Raw genomic sequence first — 23,365 nt, forward strand, 5'->3', positions numbered from 1 at the left:
TGATGGGAATATATGGGAATTAATGAGAATATATGGGAATTAATGAGAATATATGGGAATTAACAGTGCTATATCTGTGAATTGATGGGAATATATGTAAATTGATGGGAATGTATGGGAATTAATGAGAATATATGGGAATTAACAGTGCTATATCTGGAAATTGATGGGAATATATGTAAATTAATGGAAATATATGGGAATTAATGGGAATATATGGGAATTAATGGGAATATACCCGGGAATTAATGAGAATATATGTAAATTAATGGGAATATACCTGGGAATTAATGGGAATATATGGGAATTAATGGGAATATACCTGGGAATTAATGACAATATATGGGAATTAACAGGGATATATCTGTGAATTGATGGGAATATATGTAAATTAATGGGAAAATATGGGAAAAAGAGTCAACATTGACTGCTTGAATGTTTGTTCGTTTATATGTAAAATCAAAACACAATAAAAAGTAAATGACGGGGCGGCGGGTGGTTGAGTGAGGCAGCGGCTGCAGGTTCGAGTCCGACATGCAGCCCTTATTTACTATTATAACAGTTAAGTTAAGTAAGCAGTGATGCCCTGTTGGCTGTTTCGGACAAATAAACAAGCACAGTAAATGTTTATCTGCAAACTTTTTTGAATGCTATGACCCGGTAGAGAAATAAATAAATAAATCACTTAAGTGTCCCCCCAGCCCTGACATCCACTCTGCACCCTGGGGTCCCGTATGCAGCGGACCCTTCAGGTGGCTGCACAGTAAATTACACTAAACGCTAATTCAGCGTTTTCACTGACGTCAGACGAACAGGTGCTGCCTACGTGCTGCGTCAGCTGGGCCGTGACGTAGTTCCGGCTGTCATGACCCTTCTCTAGAGTACAAACTTTATTTTTTCTCCGTTAAAACTTTTATTCTTAGTTTATTTACCGATGCTGTCTTAATATGAACACTTTATACTGTTTATCCGTTGGTGGTTTTATAAACTGGCTCCGGTAGCGGCGGTGTTTGAACCGGCGGAACCTTTCCGTTTTCCCTCCGTGTCCGTTCAGTCAGGATGAAGTAGTTTCCGGGCGACAGGGTACCAGCAGTAAACATGGCGGAGGAGCTGCTGGAAGCAGTGGATAGACTTCAGTCCCGGCTCCTGGAGAATCCGGAGCCTCGAAAGGTAACGACCGAGCCGCTGGAGACGGACAGATTCGGTGTTTTAGCACCGACTGTAACGAAATGCGGCGGTTTTTCTCCGGTGTCCGTAACGAAGCCGCGGCCGCGACAGTTCCCTGGAAGTCGCGACGGTTTTTTAAATGCTGCGTTCACGGCCCGCTGTCGGGATCCGTCCTCTCAGCATCTTTTACGTAAAACAGCATTCAGATGCTTTCTGGGTCGGAAATACGAATTATAACATTTGTTGTTGTTGTTGTTTTCTGTTGTTTTCTGTTGTTGTTGTTGTTGTTGTTGTTTTATAAATGGAGCAGCTCAGTGATAGAGAAGTCATATTAAGCTGTGGTAACTTCTGACAACTGTAAAGTAAACAAAGAAACAAACAAATTACACAACAATGAAACTCACAACAGCACTCACCAATTACAACTATTAATATTAATAATAATAATAATCATGCATTTATTTGATAAAGTGCTTATCAAGGTATTCAAAGACACTTTACATAAAAATAAATGAGTTATAATCGAAACAACACAGTAAAAATAACATGTTATAATTGTACGTTAAAAGTAGAGATGAAGCGATCGGGTTTTTCCGATCCGATACCCGGGCTGAGCGTATCGGCCGATACCGATCCGATCCTATTGTTGGATAAATGAAGCGTAAACCTGTCCATGTGAGCCCAGGCATCAGGCTCGACGTAAACATTTAGCCTTGTTAAAAAAAGGTAACAAATTAACACAGATATACATGTACTTTGCATATTTTATTAACAGATAAAGCGCACATTAGCAGCAAAAAGAAATAAAGTAACTGTATTGTGACCCGACCCAGGATAAGCGGATGAAGATGAGATGAGATGAGATAAAAAGAAATAACTGGATCGGCCTTATTCATCTTGGTATCAGATCGGTGCATCTCTAATAATAATATTTAATTAATATATTGTTTTAAAGGTATTCAAAGACACTTTACATAAAAATAACTAAGTGGCCATAGAAACAACAAAGTCGTAATAGCACGTTAAAATCACACATTAAAAGCAGTTCTGAAGATTTTTGATGTGAGTGAGTTTAAATGTAGTGTGGCTAAAATAAAATAATGTCATGTTGTCGCTACATTGACTCAAATAATTCTATTTATATATCTCACGTGTGTAGTGAATAATATGTTTAACTTTGATCTGAAATGGTGACATGAAATATAAAAGACAGTTACTTCGCACCAAATTGTTTACGAATGAGGTTTGTTTGCAACAACAAAGCACAACTGTGGGATTAAAGATTAGAAAAACACAATTAGGAAAAGAACGCGTGGATTTGAAATATAATAATAATAATGAGAGTTATTTAGCATTTTTCAAATTCAAGTTTTAGAAACATATACAGGGTGTTTTGGGGATCTCCATGACATAATACTTCCCTATATATATTATTTTATTTTTATTTTCCTCCTTTCATTTGCTCCCACTAAAGCTGGAGGTGTCAAGAAAAAGACAGACAATATACATATATAATACATGTTATACTCATAACATAAATATAACATACATTACTGTCTAATTCACTGGATATACTTGTGTGTCTGGACTTTAATTGTTTATTGTTTATCTTTATTTGTCATCACCATGGTGAAGACTCTTCTTCCTGGGGTCCAACACAAGACACATAATTAAAAAGCATCATAAATATTAGCAGAACAATAAAAAACATAGTATTATTTCATAACACAAAGGCTTAGCAACACGTTTTTCATGTTAGAAAAACAGAAAGTGACACGAAATAAAACAAATAACAATAAAAGACAACAACATAAACGAGTAACAGAACCGACTGCAGACTGTGAAAATAATAAAACAAACATCTGTATATTTTAGAAGGATCCATGTAAAGACAATATGTTGAGAGCTTTGGTGTAGACTGTTTTAATGTAATTCCGTTGCTAGGCAACAGCCCTGGTCCTTGTTAACTTCCTGTCCGCTGCTTTCATTCACTTTATTTATGTTTACATCTTTTTTTTAAACTCTATTAACAAAATCGTGTACAAACAAAATAGTTTACATCTTTGATAACGTTCAGAAGGAGCATGTGCAGAATAGAGTTTACATGAGAACGCAAAATACTCATGAAATAAATAAAATATAATAAAATTCAGTGTAAAAAAAGGCTTTTCTGGCAGAGCTTATGTTTCAAATAAAGTGAAATGTTTTCATTGTGTTAAGGGTTTTGGTGAAAGAGAGAAGCTCGTAATGAAACGCGTCGAACCGAGGTTTCACCTTCATATGTTTACGTTTGTGACACAGGATGAGAATATTGTTTACCAGAAAGTTCATTCGTTATTGTCCATAACAACCCCATAAATAATGTGTTTCCAGTCTGATCTTTGTGTGTCCTGCAGATCAGTCCAGAGATCATGCATCAAAACAAATAAACGATCAGATGTTTCAATGTCGCCACAAAAATCACCAAATCTCTGCCGTAACAGTTCACCAGATGGATTTATTTCATATTAATGGGACATTTTAAGTATTTAAAACGTCAAGAATATAAAAAATCTTTAGAGAAGATTTGTTTCATAGTTTTGAAAGGACAATAAAGTGTGTGTGATGTCATTAAGCATCTTTTTTAATGGTTTTATTAGGAACTTTGGAGAAAGCAGTTAGGTTTTAATGAATCACTTTCGAGTGTCAGTATTTCCGACAGCATTTGAAGGCACCACGCGAGACGTCACGATAATTAGTGGTTTTAACTTGTTATAACGTCCTTTTTAACGTCGGTTATTATCTAATATTAACAAATGTAACCCCGCTTTAATAACCGCTAATAATTAATCTGTGTTATTAATTTAATTACATTAAACACGACGTCATTTATCTGAGAGCGAAACTCCGGGCCAGAGTAGCCGTTAGCCTCCGTGCTAACAGCCGTTGGTGCGGCCGTTAATGACAGTTACACTGACCCCAGCTCTGTAACGTTCAAGTGATTCACGTTATTTCACGTTAATCAGCAAACTTAAAGCACTGACCTGGGATCTGATCTGTTAATGTTTTAAATTAAAGGCCGATTAATGATCATTTAAGCATGTCCGACCTCCCCCCTCCTCCCCCTTTTGTTTACTTTCACCTCCCAAAACAAAGCAGTGCTGATCTGTGTGGTAACGGCGCGTTTACTCAACACAACAAGTCACTAATTTATTATTTAAAAACATAAAAACACAAGGTGAAATCACTGTTTCTTTGTTTTTACTGGAGCCCGGCCCCGTTAGGCCACGTTACCACCCAGGCTCCTGAAGCAGGGCTGCGAAACGCTGCTGTTTACTGTGTGAACCAGTGCTCTTTGATTTAATGTGATTTAATTTGATTTAATTTGATTTAATTTAACTATAGCCACCAGGAAAAGTGTCATTTATGAATGTCTGAGGGCATTTTCATGTAAATCCTCCAGGTGGGAGATCAGTAAACAAACTGTTGTGCATGCATACAATAATGTGAACATGCTTTTTAATAATTAATCAGTGTTTTTTCAGTAATGTGTCATGATACAGCTATAAATAGATTGACCTCCTGCTGATCTTTAATGTTATTATTATTAATATTTATTTGTTTACACCTTGTACCTAATAATAAACTGCTGTCGCCTCTTTTGCTGTCTCCAAATAGAAGAACAATGTAAATTAAATCCTGTCTTACTTTAACTTTATATCACAATATCAATATTCTGTATTTAGTTTGATAGTAGTTGGTTGTTTAATTGACTAGAATATTGCAAATATGGCCGTATCGTCCAACCCAAGGTGCTGTAAACTTTACTCTTTAGAAATATATTAGATTTAAATGAAGATTCACTTTTAATTTGATTAATAGCCCTGTGATAGACTGGCGTCCTGTCCAGGGTGGACCCCGCCTCACGCCCGATGTCAGCTGGGATCGGCTCCAGCCCCCCCGCGACCCCGACCCCGGGATAAGCGGTTGAAGATGAATGAATGAATGAATGAATATTCAGTAATACCAAAGTGATAGTGCTCATAATGAGTCACTCTGTTAAGACCTTTGTTATAGTGTAAATACTAAAACGAGTTCACTTTAATAGTTTTAACTTTCCTTTTGTTTTCCAGCTTCTAAAGACGTTCAAAAGACTGGGGGAACTTCCCATGACTGTGGACATACTGGTGGTAAGGATCCTCCTTATTTCCAAACTATAAAAAGCAGAAAGTGACCTCCACAGTCAGACACACAAGGGCAGAGGACGCTCTTGAGCAAGGCATTTCCGCGCTTACTGCTCCAGTTAAGGGCGCACTCCCACTGTGCGTCCGTACCTTGCACCGGGCTTTAGGGTACTTGCCCCCCCCTCCCTCTCCCCCCGTGGCCCAGGCCCGTTTGTACTCACACTACCTGGGCCTCGGAGAATGCTTCTTGCTGCCTATACGTCATCACGCCGTAACACGTCACATGTATTGATGACGTCATCGCGATGCGTCTCTTTGTTTACAAATCTTTCCACAGACCTCTGAGTTTTTGTGCGTCTTGTCGACTGTTTTTGAATATTTTCATCGACCAAATCTGCAGTAGACACTCCACCTCCGCATCACACCAACGTGAACCTTTCACCGCCATTGTTTTAAATGTCCGCGCATGGTCCCTCCTTTTTTCTATATCCCATCAGGCGCACATAAAATGACGTCAGAACCGCCGTAGGCCTCGTGCTCGTACATGTGCAAACATGCTTTACAAAGGCCCACGTCTCCCAAACGGGCCGTGGCCGGCAAGTTGCACTCACACTGGTCAAACAAACTAGACTTTAGCCGTGAAACGTGCTTGGGTACGGTACAGATGGACAGTGTGAGTGCGCCCTAAGACAGCAGAGGTCGTGTGCAAGAATTGGAGCTTTATGGGAACAAAGAAAAAGCTTTTTGACGTTTTATGACATTTATCAGCACAACCTCAACGTCTTTCTTCCCAATCACAACAAGATATGGTAACAAAAAATCAGACTTATATTAAAATATAAGTAGTTTCATAAGTAATCATAACTTTGTCTTGTGTTGTGGAGTTAAATGAGTAAATCTGTGCTCTGACGCTAGAGGAGAGAGTGATCCGTGTTGTTCTCTGTTGTAGGAAACTGGAATCGGGAAGACTGTGAACTCTTTCAGGAAGCATCAGCTGGCTGGAGAGGTGGCAAAAGGCCTCGTAGCCAAATGGAAGAAGCTGGTTCCTCAGTCTGCGGACAGGTTCGTTCTGCGTTCCTGCACCTGGACATGTTAGGCGTCCCCCTCGCCCACATGCATTGCAAACCTGGAATCATCTATTTTACCAACAGACTGCGTGTGTGACAGTCTGTCATTGTCCCTTTACTTATAAATCAAACATCCAGCAACAACTCACACTCACATTGAATTGTTTTAAACACACGTGCAAACATTACAACATGCAAAAACATACAGTAGCAGCTCAGGGTACAAAGTTTTAAAGGGTCAAAAACCGCTCTGAGTTTTCATCGCTGTGTGTTTTTCTACCTCAGACAAACCAACAGTCACGTCAAAGAGGCGCCGCGGTCTCACGCACACTCTCGAGGCCCAGAGGCAGGTGGAGGAGGCCACAGACGCAACCGGGAGCCCTCCCCCGAGGAGGAGCCCTCCTACATGGAAGAGGAGGAGGCAGAGGAGGAAGAGGAGGAGGAGGAGGAGGTGGTGGAGAGGGGCTACCACACGAACTACTCGCCCTCACCTCCTCACCACCAGCAGTACAGCCCTCCACAGCCACAAGGCTACCAGTCGGACGAATACGAGAGCCCCGAGCCTGAGCCCGAGCCCGAACCCGAGCCGAGTCCGAGTCCTCCTACTCCTCGCAAAGAGGTCCGCCACGCCAAACCAAACAAAGAGCCCAACAAAAACCACCACCACGGCGAGAAAAACAGGGACAGAGACGAGGAGCGGCGGCAACGCCACGCACAGATGAGTAGTGATCGAGGGGAAGGAGGAGGAAGAGAAGACGGGGAGGGAAAGAAACGCAGCGCGGACAGAGAGAGGCAGCAGAGTCCGGTACAGAAGTCCGCAAAGCACAGCAGGAAGTCCACCACGCACGAGAGTAAGAGGGAGGAGAAGAAGAAAGGAGGAGACGAGGGTGAGTAGAGGGTCACAGAGTAACTCGTGATATTCTGCGATGCTCGATAAATCACAACCTCCTGTGTAGAAGAAGAAATCTGGCTGTTAAGTCGTGACGTAACACCCTTTCAAAATATGATTCCCGCGTTCAAGCCTCGTATTTCTACGCAGCAGTGCCGTATGCTGCTGTTTCAACGGAGGGTAATCTTATTTTGAAAGGGTGTTACGTCAGACTGAACAGCCGGTTCCCCCTAAAAAGGCAAAAAGCAGGAATTATATATATTCAAAGAGCACAGAGTCTTAACTTAGTGCCTCTTTAACACTGATCTCATAAACTAAAATACACGTAAACTGGCAAAAAAGGGCCAGAAATTCGAAAAGTTAAAATGTTTAAAGGAAGGAAACGGTTCTGCCTCACCCGAATCGTTTCAATTTGTTCTGATTAAGTTTACAGAAAACGAATAAATGAATGCAAAAACATTTCTCTCTTTAATAAAATTAGTAATAATGTATCACAACAGGAAGTGCTCTGATATATTTCCGTATAGATTTTTTGTCCCACTCCTGTTTGTGTTTGATGGACGGGGTTCACCTCACTGCGTTATCTCAGTGTCAGTTTCCTGTTTGTCAAACTAAATACGCGAATACAACAGTCACACACGTAAAAGAAATAGTAATAAAACATAAAGCACAACGATAAACAGAGCACATCACCAGGGGCGACTGTGGCTCAGTGGGAGAGTGGATCGTCCTCCATTTAAGAGATTGGCTGTTTGATCCCCATCTCCCCCGGTCCACATGTCGAAGTGTCCTTGAGCAAGACACTGAACCCCGAATTGCTCCTTGTGCTGTGCATGGGTGTGTAAATGTGGTGTGAATGGTCAGATTACATCAGGGGTCTGCAACCCTTACTATCAAAAGAGCCATTTTGCCCCCTACTCCACCAATAAAAATTTGCCTGTAGCCGCAAAGCATATTTGACAATATTATAAAGGTTTATATATAGATATATGATTATTATGAAATTATAGAACAACAATGAAGAAAACTGTTGACATTTTATTCCTATTATTACCTGTTATACAATTGTTGTTGTTCGCTAATTTCTCACCACATATCAAGCATACAGGTAAGACATCATCCTGTGAAAGCAAAAATAATATCCACCGACACTATTTTCCTCTGATAGGTCTTTTGGGGGGATTTTTCCATGGTTGGCATACAGCATGTGTCTGAAACTCAAGATTAGCCACCTGCAGTGAAACGCGCTCGGCCATAGACCAAGGATGTGACGCATATTTTAGTTTGACATAACATTTTTTTTTTTAAATCACCTTGAAATCCAAGATTACAGGTGTTTCCATTGCAAGATTGTGTACTGTGCAAAAAAAACATGCTATTTATTTGAATGTTATTTTTTTGGCAAAGCTACAGGGAGCCACTGAAAAGGGGCTAAAGAGCCTTATGCGCCCCAAGAGCCACGGGTTGCAGACCCCTGGATTAGGTGGTATGTCTGTGTGAATGTGACAAACACTGTGAAAGCACCTTGAGTAGTCAGAAGACTAGAAAGGCGCTTTATAAGTACAAGTCCATTTACCATGATCCAATTAAAGACTTAAAAAACTAAATTATTAAAGAATTTAAAGGAAACTCCTTCTGGTCATTGTCACTCTGGATTTGGCTCCTGATTTCCCATGATTCATCGCGTGCTCTGTGTTTCCAGGGCGACCGCGGGCACCGAAGGACTCTCCGCCCAAAGAGGAGGAGGAAGCCTTCGAGACTCCCACCATGTCCTTCGAGTCCTTCCTCACGTACGACGCCCCGACGCCCGTCAAGAAGAAGAAGAAGCCGTCCTCGACCTCTTCACACAGTCGACCGCCTCACTCGTCCTCCTCCACGTCGTCCTCCCATCGTTCACGCACCCCTCCGCCCGCACCCTCCTCCTCATCCTCCTCTTCCTCCAAAGGGAACAAGGCGAACGGCACTCAGAGCTCCAAGAGGTCGCATTCAGGCTCCAGTTCAGCAACGCCGGAAAAACGCAAGCGGGTAAGAACAGAAGAAGACACTCGCTTTAGATTTTACTCTTAATTTTCTCGACAGATTTATCTTCGGTATAAATGTCAGAATAATGTGTTTTTAATCTCCCACAGATACTTGATTATTTATTCAGATCGCTTGTTTTACTCGACCAACAAAACCTTAAATATAATCTGTTCATAAATTCAAATGTACCGCCTTTGGATCCTTAAAATCTGATGAGTCCTGATTGTGTTAAACAATTTATTCAAGTTGATAAGAAGAGATAATATAAGATGAACCTTTATTAACCCAAGGGGGGTTTGTCTTTCACGCACAAGCACAAAAAAACAGCACATTTAAGTACAAAGCCGTGCACACACAGACTCAGACAATGAAAGACAAAATGATAGACTAATAAAACAGACTGTGTAAAAAGGATAAATATCATTAAAAGTTGCTGGAAACCAGCCAGAGCAAATGAAACATGAGCTCCGCGGTTTCAAAATAAAAGCACAGTTTTGGCATATGGAGAGAAACTTTTACTTATTGTGTAATTTGACTGGTTTTCTCTGCACACCCACTCTGAATGTGCCTTCATTTATCATCCAATGTATATAAAACCTTTTATTTTGTTGTTGATGTGTTGTTGTTAGCAGGTGGTCGAGGCCGTGGCGACCCTTCCTGAAATCCCTCTGCCAGCGATTCAACCCAATTACAGACCGCTGCCCTCCATCGACGTCACGCCGCTGTCCCCCCAGAGACGGAAAGGTAACCTTAAAGATTCACGTCTCGTTTATGAAGCATTTTTCTTCTTCTAAACCATAATGATCATCAAGGGCGCCATCATTTTAAAGCTCCAAAGACATAAATATGTCCGACATAATCCTCAACTTTATGTATTTCTAATATTTCCATGAGTGCAGATTTTCTTTCAACACATTAAGCGGGTCGACCCCAGAAAGGTTTGAGACATTGGGGGAGGTTTCCAGTCCGGTTCAGCGTAAAACAGGAAATCGGGACAGATTACGACAGTTTCTGCAGTTTGTTTTCACCCAAATGGCGGCGTGACCTCGTGTGTTGCTCTCTTCTATTCTCGGGATCTGCAGCCATTTATACTTCAGAGACACTTCTGGTCAATATTTCCTTCACACTTTCTCGGATGCATGAACTTCTGTGGTGGTGCGACTAACGTGCAGTGTGATCCGTTTACAACCTTATTTCTTAAACATCTCGGAAACAAGAAACCCGATTGTTTTGGCGAGGATAATCGTCACATGACATGGTCGTGTGCATGAAAAAATGCACTGAGGCAGGCGAGCACGCAAGTGGACATCGGCTGAATTTGCTTTGATCGTTTCAGAGATGCATCAGATTGTGAAACACGCACAACTGTAAATGTGCAGCTCTGAACCTCAGAGGCCTGGAGGCGTCTGGCACAGACAGCTTTGGCGTCAAATCCCAAACCTCCACATGTTCAATCTCAATGTTTGCATTGCCGCAAATTGTAATCTAGTTCCTCTTGTTATTTTCTGTCTTGTTTCACCATCTGTAAAAGTTCGTCCTGCCCTGCTCCGTGTCACACTGTGTCACACTGTGTCACACTGTCTCACACGCCGCCCTCTTCACTTTCAGTTCCTGTCTGCAACGACGAGGAGGACGCCGGCTTCACAGGGAAGAGGTTCAACTCTAAGATGGTGGTCTACTCGGGATCGAAGACCGCTTACCTGCCGCGGATGATGACTCTGTACGAGCAGTGCATCCGCGTGCTGCAGAACAACATCGACTGTGAGTGAAGCTGCCGTACAGTTTATTGTTTTATATTCATGAGTCTCCCAGCAGGGGGCACCAGAGCGCCTGCAGACGCCCTCAGCTTGTTTACTACAGAATAAGCACTTAGACGTGTTTTATTATGCATTCAATAACAACTAATGTGAAGCTGTGACAGTCTGCACGATCACCTGAGATCTGTTTAAATGTTTTTATCCATTAAAAAGGCAAAAGTACAAACAGACTTTTCCTTTTTCAAAGACAACAACAACAACCACTTGTTCTCTCCCACACACAATCCCTCCCAGTCCCATATAATTTGTTGCAGATGAGTGATAACACACATCCTTCCTTCTTACCGTAAACGTACAAGCAAATATAAAAGTACATAGAACAATTAAAAGAGAAAAGAAAAATACACACAATAAAACAGCTAAGTAGCATTTTCCGTGACTTGAAAAGAGGCAGGGTGGAAAAAGAAATGTACTCAAACGTAGATGGTCAGAGGTGAACATTTCTTTTGTCCTGTAGTGTCTTTAATTTAGTGTCGTCCTCAGATTGTATTTAGTTTTCTCCAAGTTTAAGTACAGCATGAGCTCCTTAAACCACAGGGAAGCTTTGGGGGCGACTTCCATCCCAACAAACTTCCTCTACGCTCTAATAAAGAAGCAAAGGCGATGCTGCCCTTAACCTTTTTCCTAATTGTTTGACGGCCTGATAAAACTCCAAATACAGATAACTCTTCTCAAGACATCAACTTCATATTTAGAGCTTCTGCAAGATGTTTAAAAACAGCCGTCCAGTAAACTTTTAGACGGGGACGAGACCAAAACCTGTGGGTCATGTTTTCTGGTGATGTGTGACACCTGTTGCATGTGTCCGTGCCATCAGAAAACATTTTGGAAAGTTTGGAAGTGGTAAAATGGGAACGATGTTCAACCTTAAATTGTATCAGGTTAAGCCTGGAGCAAGATGTCCTGTTATTTACTCTAATTAATCCCCCTCACATTCATTGATAAGTTCTTGTTCCCAATCTTTCCTGATTTTATCAAGAGATGTCTCTCTAAGACGGGATATTAAGGTGCAAATGAACGCTGCTGCACAGATGTGACTGTTTCTCTTTGCTGCTTCAGCCATCGCTGAGGTGGGAGGAGTGCCGTTTGAGATCCTGGAGCCGGTGCTGGAGCGATGTACACCAGAGCAGCTGTACCGCATCGAGCAGAGCAACCAGGTAACACACTCTGTCTTTCTACGCTCATGAAGACCCTTCGTCGACATCATGCATCCCATAGTGTCACGCTCAGTCTACGGGTCGTCGAGACACAACGTGAAAGTCCCAAAGTCAGCCACAGAGACTTAGGGCGCACTCACACTGTCCATCAGTACCGTGCCCCGTGCGTGCTTTAGGGTACTTGCCCCCCCCCCCCGTCCCTCTCCCCCCGCAGGCCAGGCCCGTTTGTACTCACACTACCTGGGCCTTGGCGAATGCTTCCTACTGCCCATACGTCATCATGCCGTAACACGTAACACGTAACACGTCACACGCATTGATGACGTCATGGCGATGCGTGGCTTTATTTCAAATCTTTCCATAGACCTCGGAGTTTTTTTGCGTCTTGTCGACTGTTTTTGAATCTTTTCAGCGACCAAATCTGCAGTAAACACTCCACCTCCGCATCACACCAACGTGAACCTTTCACCGCCATTGTTTTAAATGTCCTCGCATGGTCCGCACACATAAAATGGATTCAGAACCGCCGTAGGCCTCGTGCCACGAGCGACAAGGATAACAGGAATAAACAAAAAATGATCCACACACTACACGCTCCTCCACATCCCCCTCAGCCTCAAAGTTCTTGTTTGATCATTTTTATGAAGTGATGGCGCCCCTCGTTGATTTTGTTCCGCTCTTCTTTCAGTGGTTTACGGAGGAATCTGACGAGCTGTGGATGCGTCACTGCCAGCGGGACTTTAAGCGCGAGTCTCCTCAGGAGTACGAGTCGTGGAGGGAGATGTATCTGAGGCTGCACGACGAGCGCGAGGAGCGACTCAGGATGCTCACCCAGAACATCTCCTCCGCCCACGCCAACAAGCCAAAAGGTAGAAGACTTGGAGTCACTTAATTTCCACTAAAGCGTCACAGATTGATGATGAAGTTTGTTTATTAAGGTCTTTGAGTGTTTTTTTTCTCGCAGGGCGGCAGGTCAAGATGGCGTTTGTGAATTCTGTCGCCAAGCCGCCGCGTGACGTCCGGCGCCGACAGGAGAAGTTCGGCACCATCAGCGGTTCCTCAGCGACGTCCACCGCAGCCGCAGCTCCCATCAAGTCAGTGTCACATCCAGCTCCGTCACATATTTGGGTTTATGAGATAGAACAAGGTTAATAGATAATAATGGTTAATATTAACTCCTTCCTGTGACTTTCAGAATAAGACCAGCTACCACAGATTACTCTGGCTCCTCTTCCTCCCAACTTAACCCGTCACCCAGCTCGTCTCGCTCCTTAGCACCAGGAGGAGGAGCAGGAGGAGGAGGACCAGGACCAGGACCAGGACCAGGACCAGGACCAGGACCAGGACCTGCTGCCAGGGACAAACCACAGGTCAAAAGTAAGTTTGCGTTAACCGACTCCAGGAAGAACAGAATTACTTTTTTTTTAAGTTCTTTTAAATCTCACAAACTGTTTTATTTGTCTCCTCTGGCAGAAATCGCGCCCATGATGGCCAAAACTATCAAAGCTTTCAAGAACAGATTCTCCCGCCGATAGTGTGAAAGAGACTGAATGTATTTTATGAATTCCAGCTGTGTTTTTAATTTAAGAATAGCAACATTCTCCTGGAGACCCCTGCACACACACACACACACACACACACACACACACACACACACACACACACACACACACACACACACACACACACACACACACACACACACACACACACACACTCATCATCATTTCATAGGAACTTCAGTATTGGTGGAAAAAAACGGTTGATTCTTTTTTTTTTAGAGATTATTTTTTAGCGTTTTCAAGCCTTTTAATATCAAAGACAGGAAGTGGGGTGAGAGAGAGAAGCAACAGGTCGGAGTCGAACCCGCGGCCGCTGCCTCGCGACCTTCAGCGTCTTTACACGGGGCGACCGCTTTAACCACTTTTTTAAAAAACATTTTTAAATTATTTTTTGCATCGTGGTTACAAGCGTCACTATCCTCCACACGCCTGCACTGTCATCATGGTCGGCGCCTCTCGATCACCGCTGTGCGTTCCTCCTCTCACTTCGTGATTTTTAAAAAATACGGTTATTTAAACGGCATTTGTTTATTCGGGGGGGGGGGGGTCTTTTAATAAGTATTTAAATCATGAAGACACACACACACACAGTCTGTTACCTTTTTATTGTTTTCTAGGATCTCGTCAGTTAGTCAGAAAAAAAGGAAAAGCTCAAACTTTTTTTTCTTGTTGTTGCTTCCTTACAGCGAGTAAGACAAAAAGACTGATGCCGCTCACACGTCTGTACGCTAAATATGAAGCTGGAACCAGGAAACAGTTAGCATAGCTTAGCATAAAGACCTGAGGCAGGGGGAAAAACTAGCCTGCCTCTGTCCAAAGGGAACAAAAACCTGCCTTTAAGGTGCATTAACATGTTAGATTTGTTTAAACCGTATAAAAACTTTGTAAAATCATTCGTAATCAGAACAACTTGTAGTTTTAAAGGGGGTTAAGTGCCCGGTAACCAGATGAGACGCCAGGAAGCTCCTAGGTCAGGACGTAGCGGACGTAGCGTCCACTTCTGAAGAGTGAAGCCAATGGTAAAGTGCCCTCGTCCAGCAGGGGGCGACTCCACCGGCTCCAAAACAAAGTCTGTTTGTATAGAAGTCAATGAGAGAAGATGTTTTATCTCAGTACAGCGCGACGTTCATTCAGTAAATTATGGCCCCAATCAGAGTCAAACAGACGGGACGTTTTATTCAGGGTGACCCCTCCATCCAGACGGAGGTTCATATCTACGGCACTGTGCGCTTTAAAAGAGCCATGAACTTGTTTTTGGGTGTTGTCGGAGTTTTAGGACTCTCACAGTGTGTTTTCACGTCATCAGAGTTCACTGTAATGTTTTAGGCGCCTTTGTTGTGCGACGTCACGGGGGCTACTTCCAGTGTTTGTTCCGCAGTCGGTGGTCAGGAACTAGAAATCGTTTGGCGCGTATGTTGCATTCACGTGCTCCTCGATTGGCTGCGTTTCCCGTTTCTTCTGAGCTTTTAGTCGTGATGTGGAAACAACATGGATGCTACAGAGACGACGTGTTGTATTTTATAGCTCAGCGTTTTAAAAGCTTTTGGTGATTTCGTATCAGACTTGTTGCTGCACTTGTACATGACATTTTATTTAACTTCATCTGACTTGTTATCAGGGTAAATGATAATAATAATAATAATGATAATCTACAGTAACTCGCTCTACAAGAAGAGCAACTAACGTGAGCAAAATATTGATACGCAATCGGGGAATTAATGAAGTTCAGAAAGAAAACTTAAACTCAGCGAAGGATTTTACTTTTCGAGGTGTTGGCGTTATTTCCGATTATTCTGTAACCACATGCAGGCAGCAATAACCCCCGGTTAAAACACAAATTATCTTTTTTACATGGGAAACTAGGTTCTCTGTAAGTTTGTTAATGAGCCACAGACTTTATATGTGCTTGTAGTTGCCGTTTTCCAGCTGTTTCCCTGTTTCCCGCCTTTGTGCTAAGCTACGTTAGCCTGCTGCTATCGCACAGACGAGAGGGTCGCGTCAAACTTCTCATCCAACGCTCGGCAAGAAAGCAAAAACTTTTTTATACTAAACTTTTCCTTCACGGGACAGAAAAATATGGATTATTTTCAATGAAATAATAGTTTTTTTGTTTTTTTTGACGATTGAAAATGATGGAAACACTACATGAGGGAAACCGACACACACTTTTTTTACGGTATGCACGGTCGACTCCGCTTTTAACGAAACAAACATGAATGCATTCTTTTTAAGAGTAGTGTTAAAATGATATCAGTGACACACACACACACACACACACACACACACACACACACACACACACACACACACACACACACACACACACACACACACACACACACACACACACACACACACACCGTAGACCTATTTTAACCCTCCTGTGGCTTCAGATCATGTTTTCCTGCTGTTGAATGTGTGTGTCCCTGTTTAAATCTGCTTCACTGTGACGAACAGCTCGAGCGAACGCTGCACAGACTGCAGGAAGAGAAGAAGAAGAAAAACGACAACGAGGAAACAGGAACATGAGGAAGGAAGTAAATAGGACGTCTGCAGCTTCAGTCGACAACATTGATGAGATGTATTTATTTTAAACACTGGGACCTGGCACTCCACAACACGGGTCTGAAAGGAAGTAGATTGGAAATTGTAATTTTATTAGATTTTAATAAATGTTATATGGTCATTTTTATTAAAATTGACTTTTTGCCCTTAAAGACTGTGTGTACGTGTATGTATGTGTGTACGTGTGTGTGTGTGTGTGTACGTGTGCGTGTGTGCGTGCATGGGGACCTTTCTGAGCGGCACAAACGTCCTCTATCGATTTTTATTGTCTCTAAATTCAAAGAGTCTGCAGAGGAGGAGGTACAATAATATTTAAAATGGTCACTAGAAAATGTCCGTAAGCCGTAATAAAGCATCATTAGTTTATGTTTTCCTTATATTGTGTATTGTGCCGTTTTTTCCAAATTAAACCTACATTTTCTGGTTTTCTTTTGTATTTTTTTAGCGGTTATCGTTTTCATTAAATAAGTTTTTAGTTCATATTTGCTCAGGCAGATAATAAATACATTTGTAAAGCTCCAAGCAATAGAATATATAGTTTAAATTAGTTTTCTATTTCAGTTTTACGCTACTTTTTACTCCACAGCATGTATTTGACAGCTATAGTATCAATAGAAAATATAAATAAAACAAATAAATCATATTATTATAGGATAAGCTACTCAGTAGTTTATAAATTAAAAATAAATAAAATTAGCTCCAGCTTCACCATCCGCAGCATCAAAGTGACGAACACATTATTGCATCAATAACTATAAAAACTATAAAACATATGATTATGAAAGGACTTATGATTTCTGCATAACGAGTACTTTTGGCACACCCACAGGAACGGCTTCATTACTTTTACCAAAAGTCACAGGTTGGAGGTCAAAAATGACTATTGACAATTTTGACTGAATAATATTCTTCTCCTTGGGAAAAAGTATCAACACAAATCAAAGTTTATGAAAATGAAACCTGGATTTAGTGGGTTTCATAATGAGTTCAATCATGATTTATGAAAATAAATAAAACACATATCCTGTTTTGAAAATTACCTGGTTAAATAAATTATATTAATTGATAATTTGTTTATTTTATTTTATTTTATCCTAATAATCTTCTGTAAATATTGTAAATCATATTGTTTGTAAATGTGTAACATCGCCTTTTTAAAAATAAACAAATAAAAAAATCAAATCAGAAACGTTATTTTTTAAAGTGTCTACTTTACGACACTTGAGAAGGTTTGCGACAGTACAGACGTTTGACGGCAGGAGATTTGAGCCAATCAGAGAGCAGCAGAGCACATGACTCGTGTTTGGTGTCTCGAGAAGGTTTGTTTGTTTGTCTCGCGCTGAACGGAAGAGTTTAGTGAAGTTTTGAGCTCCGTGATGTCCGGACACGGGCACGGCTGCGGGTGTGAGGGGGAGCACGAGCCCGCGGAGAGGGGCCTGGAGTACGGGCTGTACCGGAGGATCGACCTGGAGAAGCTGCAGTGCCTGAACGAGAGCCGAGACGGGGACGGGAAGCTGGTGTTCAAACCGTGGGACCGGCGGAACGAGCGGGACCAGGTAACCGCCGCACAGAGCCTCTACCCCGGCCAGGTATCCTGGCTGTGCCCGCGACAGAGATGGAAGTCATGCGGGCGGTTCCTGAATGTGTGCCCGGGGGAGAGTGCAGGTCTGTGGGGGGCTCTGTAGCAGGAGCCTCGCTGCTGTGGAGCTGCGCAGTTATTCAATCAAACACAACTTTATTGATAAAAACAAGCTGTCAACTAAATTATTCAGGGTTTAAAACTTGGTTTATAACAATTTTACAATACTTTTAAAGGATAACAACAAAGATCTTATTTATATGATTAAAGATGTATAGTTAGCTTTATCCCCAATGGTTTGAACTAATGATGGCTGTAATAATCTTAATTTAATCCAATGTATTGGTTACAAATGTGCCAATAAACACATTAGAAGATGCTAAAGGAAAATAACTCCTCATGGATACAAACTGGAGTAGATGTGTTCCATTTAAATGTTTAATTTCTAACATAACATTACATAACATCTATCCTACTAATGCATCATCAAATCCACTTGTTCTGACACTGATGACAGCTCATCCTTCTGTAAAAAGAGAAAGTATAATTTATTTTATAGGTGTCCATTTTTATCACCTTCTCCAAAGATGTGAAACATTTCCTTTTTGCTAAAACTACAGTTTGGTTTCATTTTGATGAGAATTATTTGATTGATTTATGAAATTAAATAAAACAGATTTCCTATTTTAAAAATTAACCTTTCCTTTAACCAGAAAAAAAAACACTTCCATCGAAGGACTTTTACTCATATATGTGTATTTTTACATTGTTGTTCTGACACTTTCTATTCCACTACTGTTGAAATCATAATCATGATGTTAATAATAGTATTTAAAAATATGAAAAATGTTGCCAAAATGACATATAAAAGAATTTAACTGGTGTTTGCAGCGATTATTTTCATTACAGATTGTTTATTTTATCTTTAAAACATCAGAAAATAGTGAAAACATAATGCCAAGTTTGCTCTTTAATCAGAAACCAGCTGTGATTAATCAGAATCACTCGTTTCTCTTTTTTCCTTTAGTACGTGGAGAGCGACGCAGATGAAGAGCTGCTGTTCAACATCCCGTAAGTCCTAAAATCACAATCAACAAACATTATTAATGCTTTGCTGCCTGTATACACATGCTTTAAGCCATATATATATATATATATATATATATATATATATATATGATACAGTTTATATTATGAATGAGTTTGTATGATAAGATGAACTCTTGCTGTGACTTCAGACCAAAACGTTTCTGTCTCTTGTCTTATTCTTCATTACTCTCCATCTCTTGTGACGGCTTCGTGTCGTTCACAGCGTCCCGTCTGTTTGTTGTTGTTCTGCTCGCGTCTCTTTGTGATTTCACCGCGGCAGCGAAGCTTTAACGCGTCGTCTCTTTCAGTTTCACAGGCAGCGTGAAGCTGAAAGGCATCATCATCTCTGGAGAAGATGACGACTCTCATCCGGCTGAGATCCGACTGTGAGTGTGTGTTCGGCTCCTCTTTGGTTCGGTGGCAGGGAGGTAACAGAGTATTTAGGACCTTTTGAGTTTTACTTTTAACACTGAGCATATCTTTAAATAAGCAATGCAGAGCTTGCATCGTATCAGAACACTCTGGATGTGGTCTACAGTCTCAGGCTCTTGTAGAAAGCGTGCTGTGTTATAATATATGTACATAGTTTGGTCACCTAGGGGTTAAAAACAGCCAAACTGGCACAAAATGATAGAAATGTCCGGTAAAATCACAGGGAGGGAGCAGAAAAGGCTGAGATGTGTTTATGAACATAGAGTCGAACGGAAAGCACAAATTTTATCTGATCCCAATCGCCCCCATGGCACTGAATTTCAGAAACTCAGGACGACGCTACAGAGCTGTTCAGTCTGACGTAACACCCTTTCAAAATAAGATTTCCGGGTCCAAAAGCTGCGTTGAAACAAAACAGACACAACGGCCGAACATGTGAACAATTACATCACCTCTTTCTTCAGTCAGACATCGTTTTCATCCATAAGAAGGAGGTAAAATAACAATTAGGTTGTTTTTTAAAGGCTCAGATCTGTTCAAACAGCGTGGAACGCGGCACTGCTGCGTAGAAATACGAGAGTTGGACACGGAAATCACATTTCGAGACTTAACAGACGGATAGAGCGGCTAAAACAACAAGAAATATATTTATAAGAAGTCATTCATAACGAATGCAATTACAATATTACATCCATGAAGGCATTCCAGGACATTTTACAGCTACGTACATCACCTTTTTAGTCTTTATTTGTGTATTAATGTTATTTAATTAATGCGTGTTATTGTGTGGTTTTATGTGGTTTAATGTGCTGAAGCCAAATTTCCACATTATGAACAATAAAGAAAAAGATAAACCGCCCAGAACTCCCCAGAATCTTTCTTCTTATATGAATTGTCTGCTTTCTACAAAAAGGAGCTGGTTCTGTGTCCTCCCCTCACCAGATCGAAGTGATTTCATGAACTTATTTTTCGTTCCAGGTACAACAACATCCCTCAGATGTCGTTCGACGACACCGGCAGAGAACCTGAACAAGCCTTCAGACTCAACAGAGACCCTGTGGCTGAGCTGGAGTACCCGACAAAGTGAGAGCGTCAGCGGTTTCTGTTCGTCTTAGTCCCGTCAGGTTCACAAATCAACACGTGAAAGTCTTGTTTGACACTTGCTGCACGCTTGTTCTTTAGGGCGCACTCACACTGTCCGTCCGTACCGTGCCCCGTGCTTTAGGGTACTTGTCCCCCCCTCCAGGCCCGTTTGTACTCACACTACCTGGGCCTCGGCGAATGCTTCTTGCTGCCTATACCTCATCACATTGTATCACGTCACACGCATATAATCGCGATGCGTCGCTTTGTTTACAAGTCTTCCGATAGACCTCTGAGATTTTGCCAAACGGGCCGTGGCCGGCAAGCACACTGTCCTAGGCGCGGTACGGTTGCACCCACACTGGTCAAACGAACTAGACTTTAGCCGTGAAACGTGCTTGGGCACGGTACGGATGGGCAGTGTGAGTGCGCCCTAAGTCGTCGTTTTCCTTGGCGACAGAGTTGCACCATGAGGCTCATGTCGACAATTATAGGGAACCGGTCTAAACGCTGGTTGTGTCATTTTTCTAAAACTTTTATGATGTGAAATCAACATTTACTTCATAATTAAAAGTTAAAACAGAAATGTTATCTATTGCCTCTTTAAGTGACACATCTGCCCGTTCGCTTTACTGTGAAATCCTCCAACATTCAAGGATTTTAGTTTTGTTTCTGATCAATAAGACGAGAGATGAAGTAATGGAGCTTGTGCGTACGATGCAGTGAAATCCAAGCTGTGCGGCCAAAGACCCGTCTGAAACATAAGTGGAACCAACTTTTTCTTTCTGTTCGTCTCAGCGCGTCACGCTTGTTCTGCTCAGGATGACAGACATGTTTAATTCCTCCTTTCACTGTCGTTTACACGTTCGCTGTGTCACTAAAGTTTACCGTTCCTTCCTTTTTGAGTATGAATGAATTCTCGAGCTGAAACTGTGTCCTGTGATTTCCAGGATCGCTCGTTTCTCCAACGTTCAGCACCTCTCCATCCACGTCTCAAAGAACTTTGGAGCGGAGAGCACCAGGGTCTACTACATCGGCCTGAGGGGGGAATACGCGGAGGTCAGTGTTTACAAAGCAGTGACTGCATCAAAGAAGGAAGACTAAATATGAGAAACAGCTCTCAGTATAACACAAAGTGGTGTCAACGCCTCTCAAACTGAACATTATCACCTTCATGAAGGGAGGATGTGTTACAGGGCTGCGTGTTACTTGCGAGTACTCGTTGTTGACGCCACTATTCGAGTAACTCTTCACTATTCGCGCTGTGTAGGCTATGAGGGCGCACTCACACTGTCCTTCCGCACCGGGCCAAAATGGGTTTTTCGTAAGTACCCTAAAGCCCAGGGCGCGGTGCGGAAGGACAGTGTGAGTGCGCCCTGAGTCCCCCGAAACACGGTACGGGGGAAAAACACCGTCTTTTGTCTTTCAGGCTCACAGACACGAAGTGACGATCTGTAACTACGAGGCGTCAGCGAACCCCGCAGATCACAAGGTGGAGAGCGTCATCCCACAAACCAACTTCATTTCCTGAAGAAGCTGCTGAGAGTCGGGAAGAAAAGGAGGAGGAGGCGGAAGAAGAAGGGGAGAGGTCATTGACGAAGAGTCAAAGATGAGTTCGTGGCTGCGTGGCGGCAGGTTGGTCGCGCTCGACCGGGACTGAACACTGAAGAGCAGAGAGCTTCAGATGTGTCTGCGAGTGCTGCGCTGTTGCTCTGTTTTCTCTGGCAATAAAGAGCGAAGGCTTAATGCGGGCGAAAAGCTTAACAATAAATGCATGAAACATACAACACTCAGATTTGTTGTTATCACCTGTATACTCTGATTCATGTCTAAAGATACACACCACTTCCATAAAGTCGCAGCTGCTCTGAAATAAAGCGCGGAATAAACACAGTGATGGTACTTTTTCACTAATCAAAGACTTTGGTTTCCGTGTTTACACCCTGCATTCAAAATTAGCTTCACACCATAAGTTTTAGGTGTGAAACATGTAAAACAACTTAATATATATCTGCAGAAATGGAAATGCACTGCAGGCTCATTTTAAGTCACTCTGGATACACACGCTTCTTCTTTTAAATGCCTAGAAATTGATTTAATGCCAATAAAACCACACATTTACCTTTTGTGACCTTGTAACCTTCCTCATTAACGTCTTCAGTATAAACGTGTGAAATACTTTTGCTGTGAGGCTCCTTTAAGGATAGTAAATGTAATAAATATAAGAAATAAAGACAAACAGTTCATCTAAAAGGAAAATATTTCTTTTTTTTAATGTGCACAAAAGAATTAACAGATTTAAACCTGTAAAATGAACGATAAAACGACACAATTTCCATAAATACATCTCAAATAAACAGTCACATGCCTGAAAATCAATTTATATAAAGCAACTATTACTAAATATATGGGTTATATGTATATTTTGAAAAATAACTACACATAAGTGCTGGTTATTCTCTGCCCCCTTGTGGTTTATAGGTGATTTTTATTAGAGATTGTTGTTTCTCTCTGGTCTAAAATCCTCTGTTTGTCTTTTCTGGGTTTGTCTCCGTGATGAGATGAATTCCCAGCAGCTGCACGATGCGCTGACACATTAATTACGTACATTTACTGTCGCCTGAAGCAGAGCGAGCTGCGTGGAGTCCAGGACGCCTGCGTGAAGTGTTGAGACTCAGGACTTGGACCAAATCCGAGGCCTCCTGCAGTCAAGGTCCTAAAAACACAGGCTGGGCTTTAAACCCTCTATAAACATTATTGAGATAATTAATAA

At 41.8% G+C, this 23,365-nt stretch overlaps 2 protein-coding genes across 3 annotated transcripts; both read left to right on the plus strand.

Annotated features, from left to right (window-relative positions):
• Positions 1-1,074: 1,074 nt before the first annotated feature.
• Positions 1,075-16,748, plus strand: eloa (elongin A). 2 transcript variants are annotated; one of them, XM_083926209.1, is made up of 12 exons: positions 1,075-1,170; positions 5,280-5,336; positions 6,280-6,392; positions 6,683-7,284; positions 8,989-9,311; positions 9,938-10,052; positions 10,917-11,069; positions 12,185-12,282; positions 12,971-13,151; positions 13,247-13,376; positions 13,478-13,659; positions 13,756-16,748. In XM_083926209.1, the coding sequence occupies exons 1-12, from the start codon at positions 1,099-1,101 to the stop codon at positions 13,815-13,817; spliced, it is 2,088 nt and encodes a 695-aa protein (XP_083782335.1). In that variant the 5' UTR covers positions 1,075-1,098; the 3' UTR covers positions 13,818-16,748. The 2 variants fall into 2 exon arrangements, with proteins under 2 accessions (XP_083782335.1, XP_083782334.1); XM_083926208.1 differs by having other exon boundaries at positions 1,082-1,170; positions 9,941-10,052.
• A 951-nt stretch (positions 16,749-17,699) lies between these two features.
• On the plus strand, positions 17,700-22,805 carry pithd1 (PITH (C-terminal proteasome-interacting domain of thioredoxin-like) domain containing 1). Its single transcript, XM_083925100.1, has 6 exons — positions 17,700-17,965; positions 19,016-19,059; positions 19,386-19,463; positions 20,488-20,592; positions 21,543-21,651; positions 22,022-22,805. The coding sequence occupies exons 1-6, from the start codon at positions 17,786-17,788 to the stop codon at positions 22,121-22,123; spliced, it is 618 nt and encodes a 205-aa protein (XP_083781226.1). The 5' UTR covers positions 17,700-17,785; the 3' UTR covers positions 22,124-22,805.
• Positions 22,806-23,365: the final 560 nt, after the last annotated feature.

This window comes from Echiichthys vipera, assembly GCF_963691815.1.
Source record: "Echiichthys vipera genome assembly, chromosome: 13".
Classification (NCBI taxonomy): Eukaryota; Metazoa; Chordata; class Actinopteri; order Perciformes; family Trachinidae; genus Echiichthys; species Echiichthys vipera.

Excerpts from the sequence above, each read along its gene's own strand:
- pithd1 (XM_083925100.1), top strand. The coding sequence starts at position 17,786 with ATGTCCGGACACGGGCACGGCTGCGGGTGTGAGGGGGAGCACGAGCCC. Across the intron at positions 20,593-21,542 it reads GAGCTGGAGTACCCGACAAA|GATCGCTCGTTTCTCCAACG; the intron begins GTGAGAGCGTCA and ends TGTGATTTCCAG. Across the intron at positions 21,652-22,021 it reads TGAGGGGGGAATACGCGGAG|GCTCACAGACACGAAGTGAC; the intron begins GTCAGTGTTTAC and ends TTTGTCTTTCAG.
- eloa (XM_083926209.1), top strand. The coding sequence starts at position 1,099 with ATGGCGGAGGAGCTGCTGGAAGCAGTGGATAGACTTCAGTCCCGGCTC. Across the intron at positions 1,171-5,279 it reads AGAATCCGGAGCCTCGAAAG|CTTCTAAAGACGTTCAAAAG; the intron begins GTAACGACCGAG and ends TTTGTTTTCCAG. Across the intron at positions 6,393-6,682 it reads GTTCCTCAGTCTGCGGACAG|ACAAACCAACAGTCACGTCA; the intron begins GTTCGTTCTGCG and ends TTTCTACCTCAG.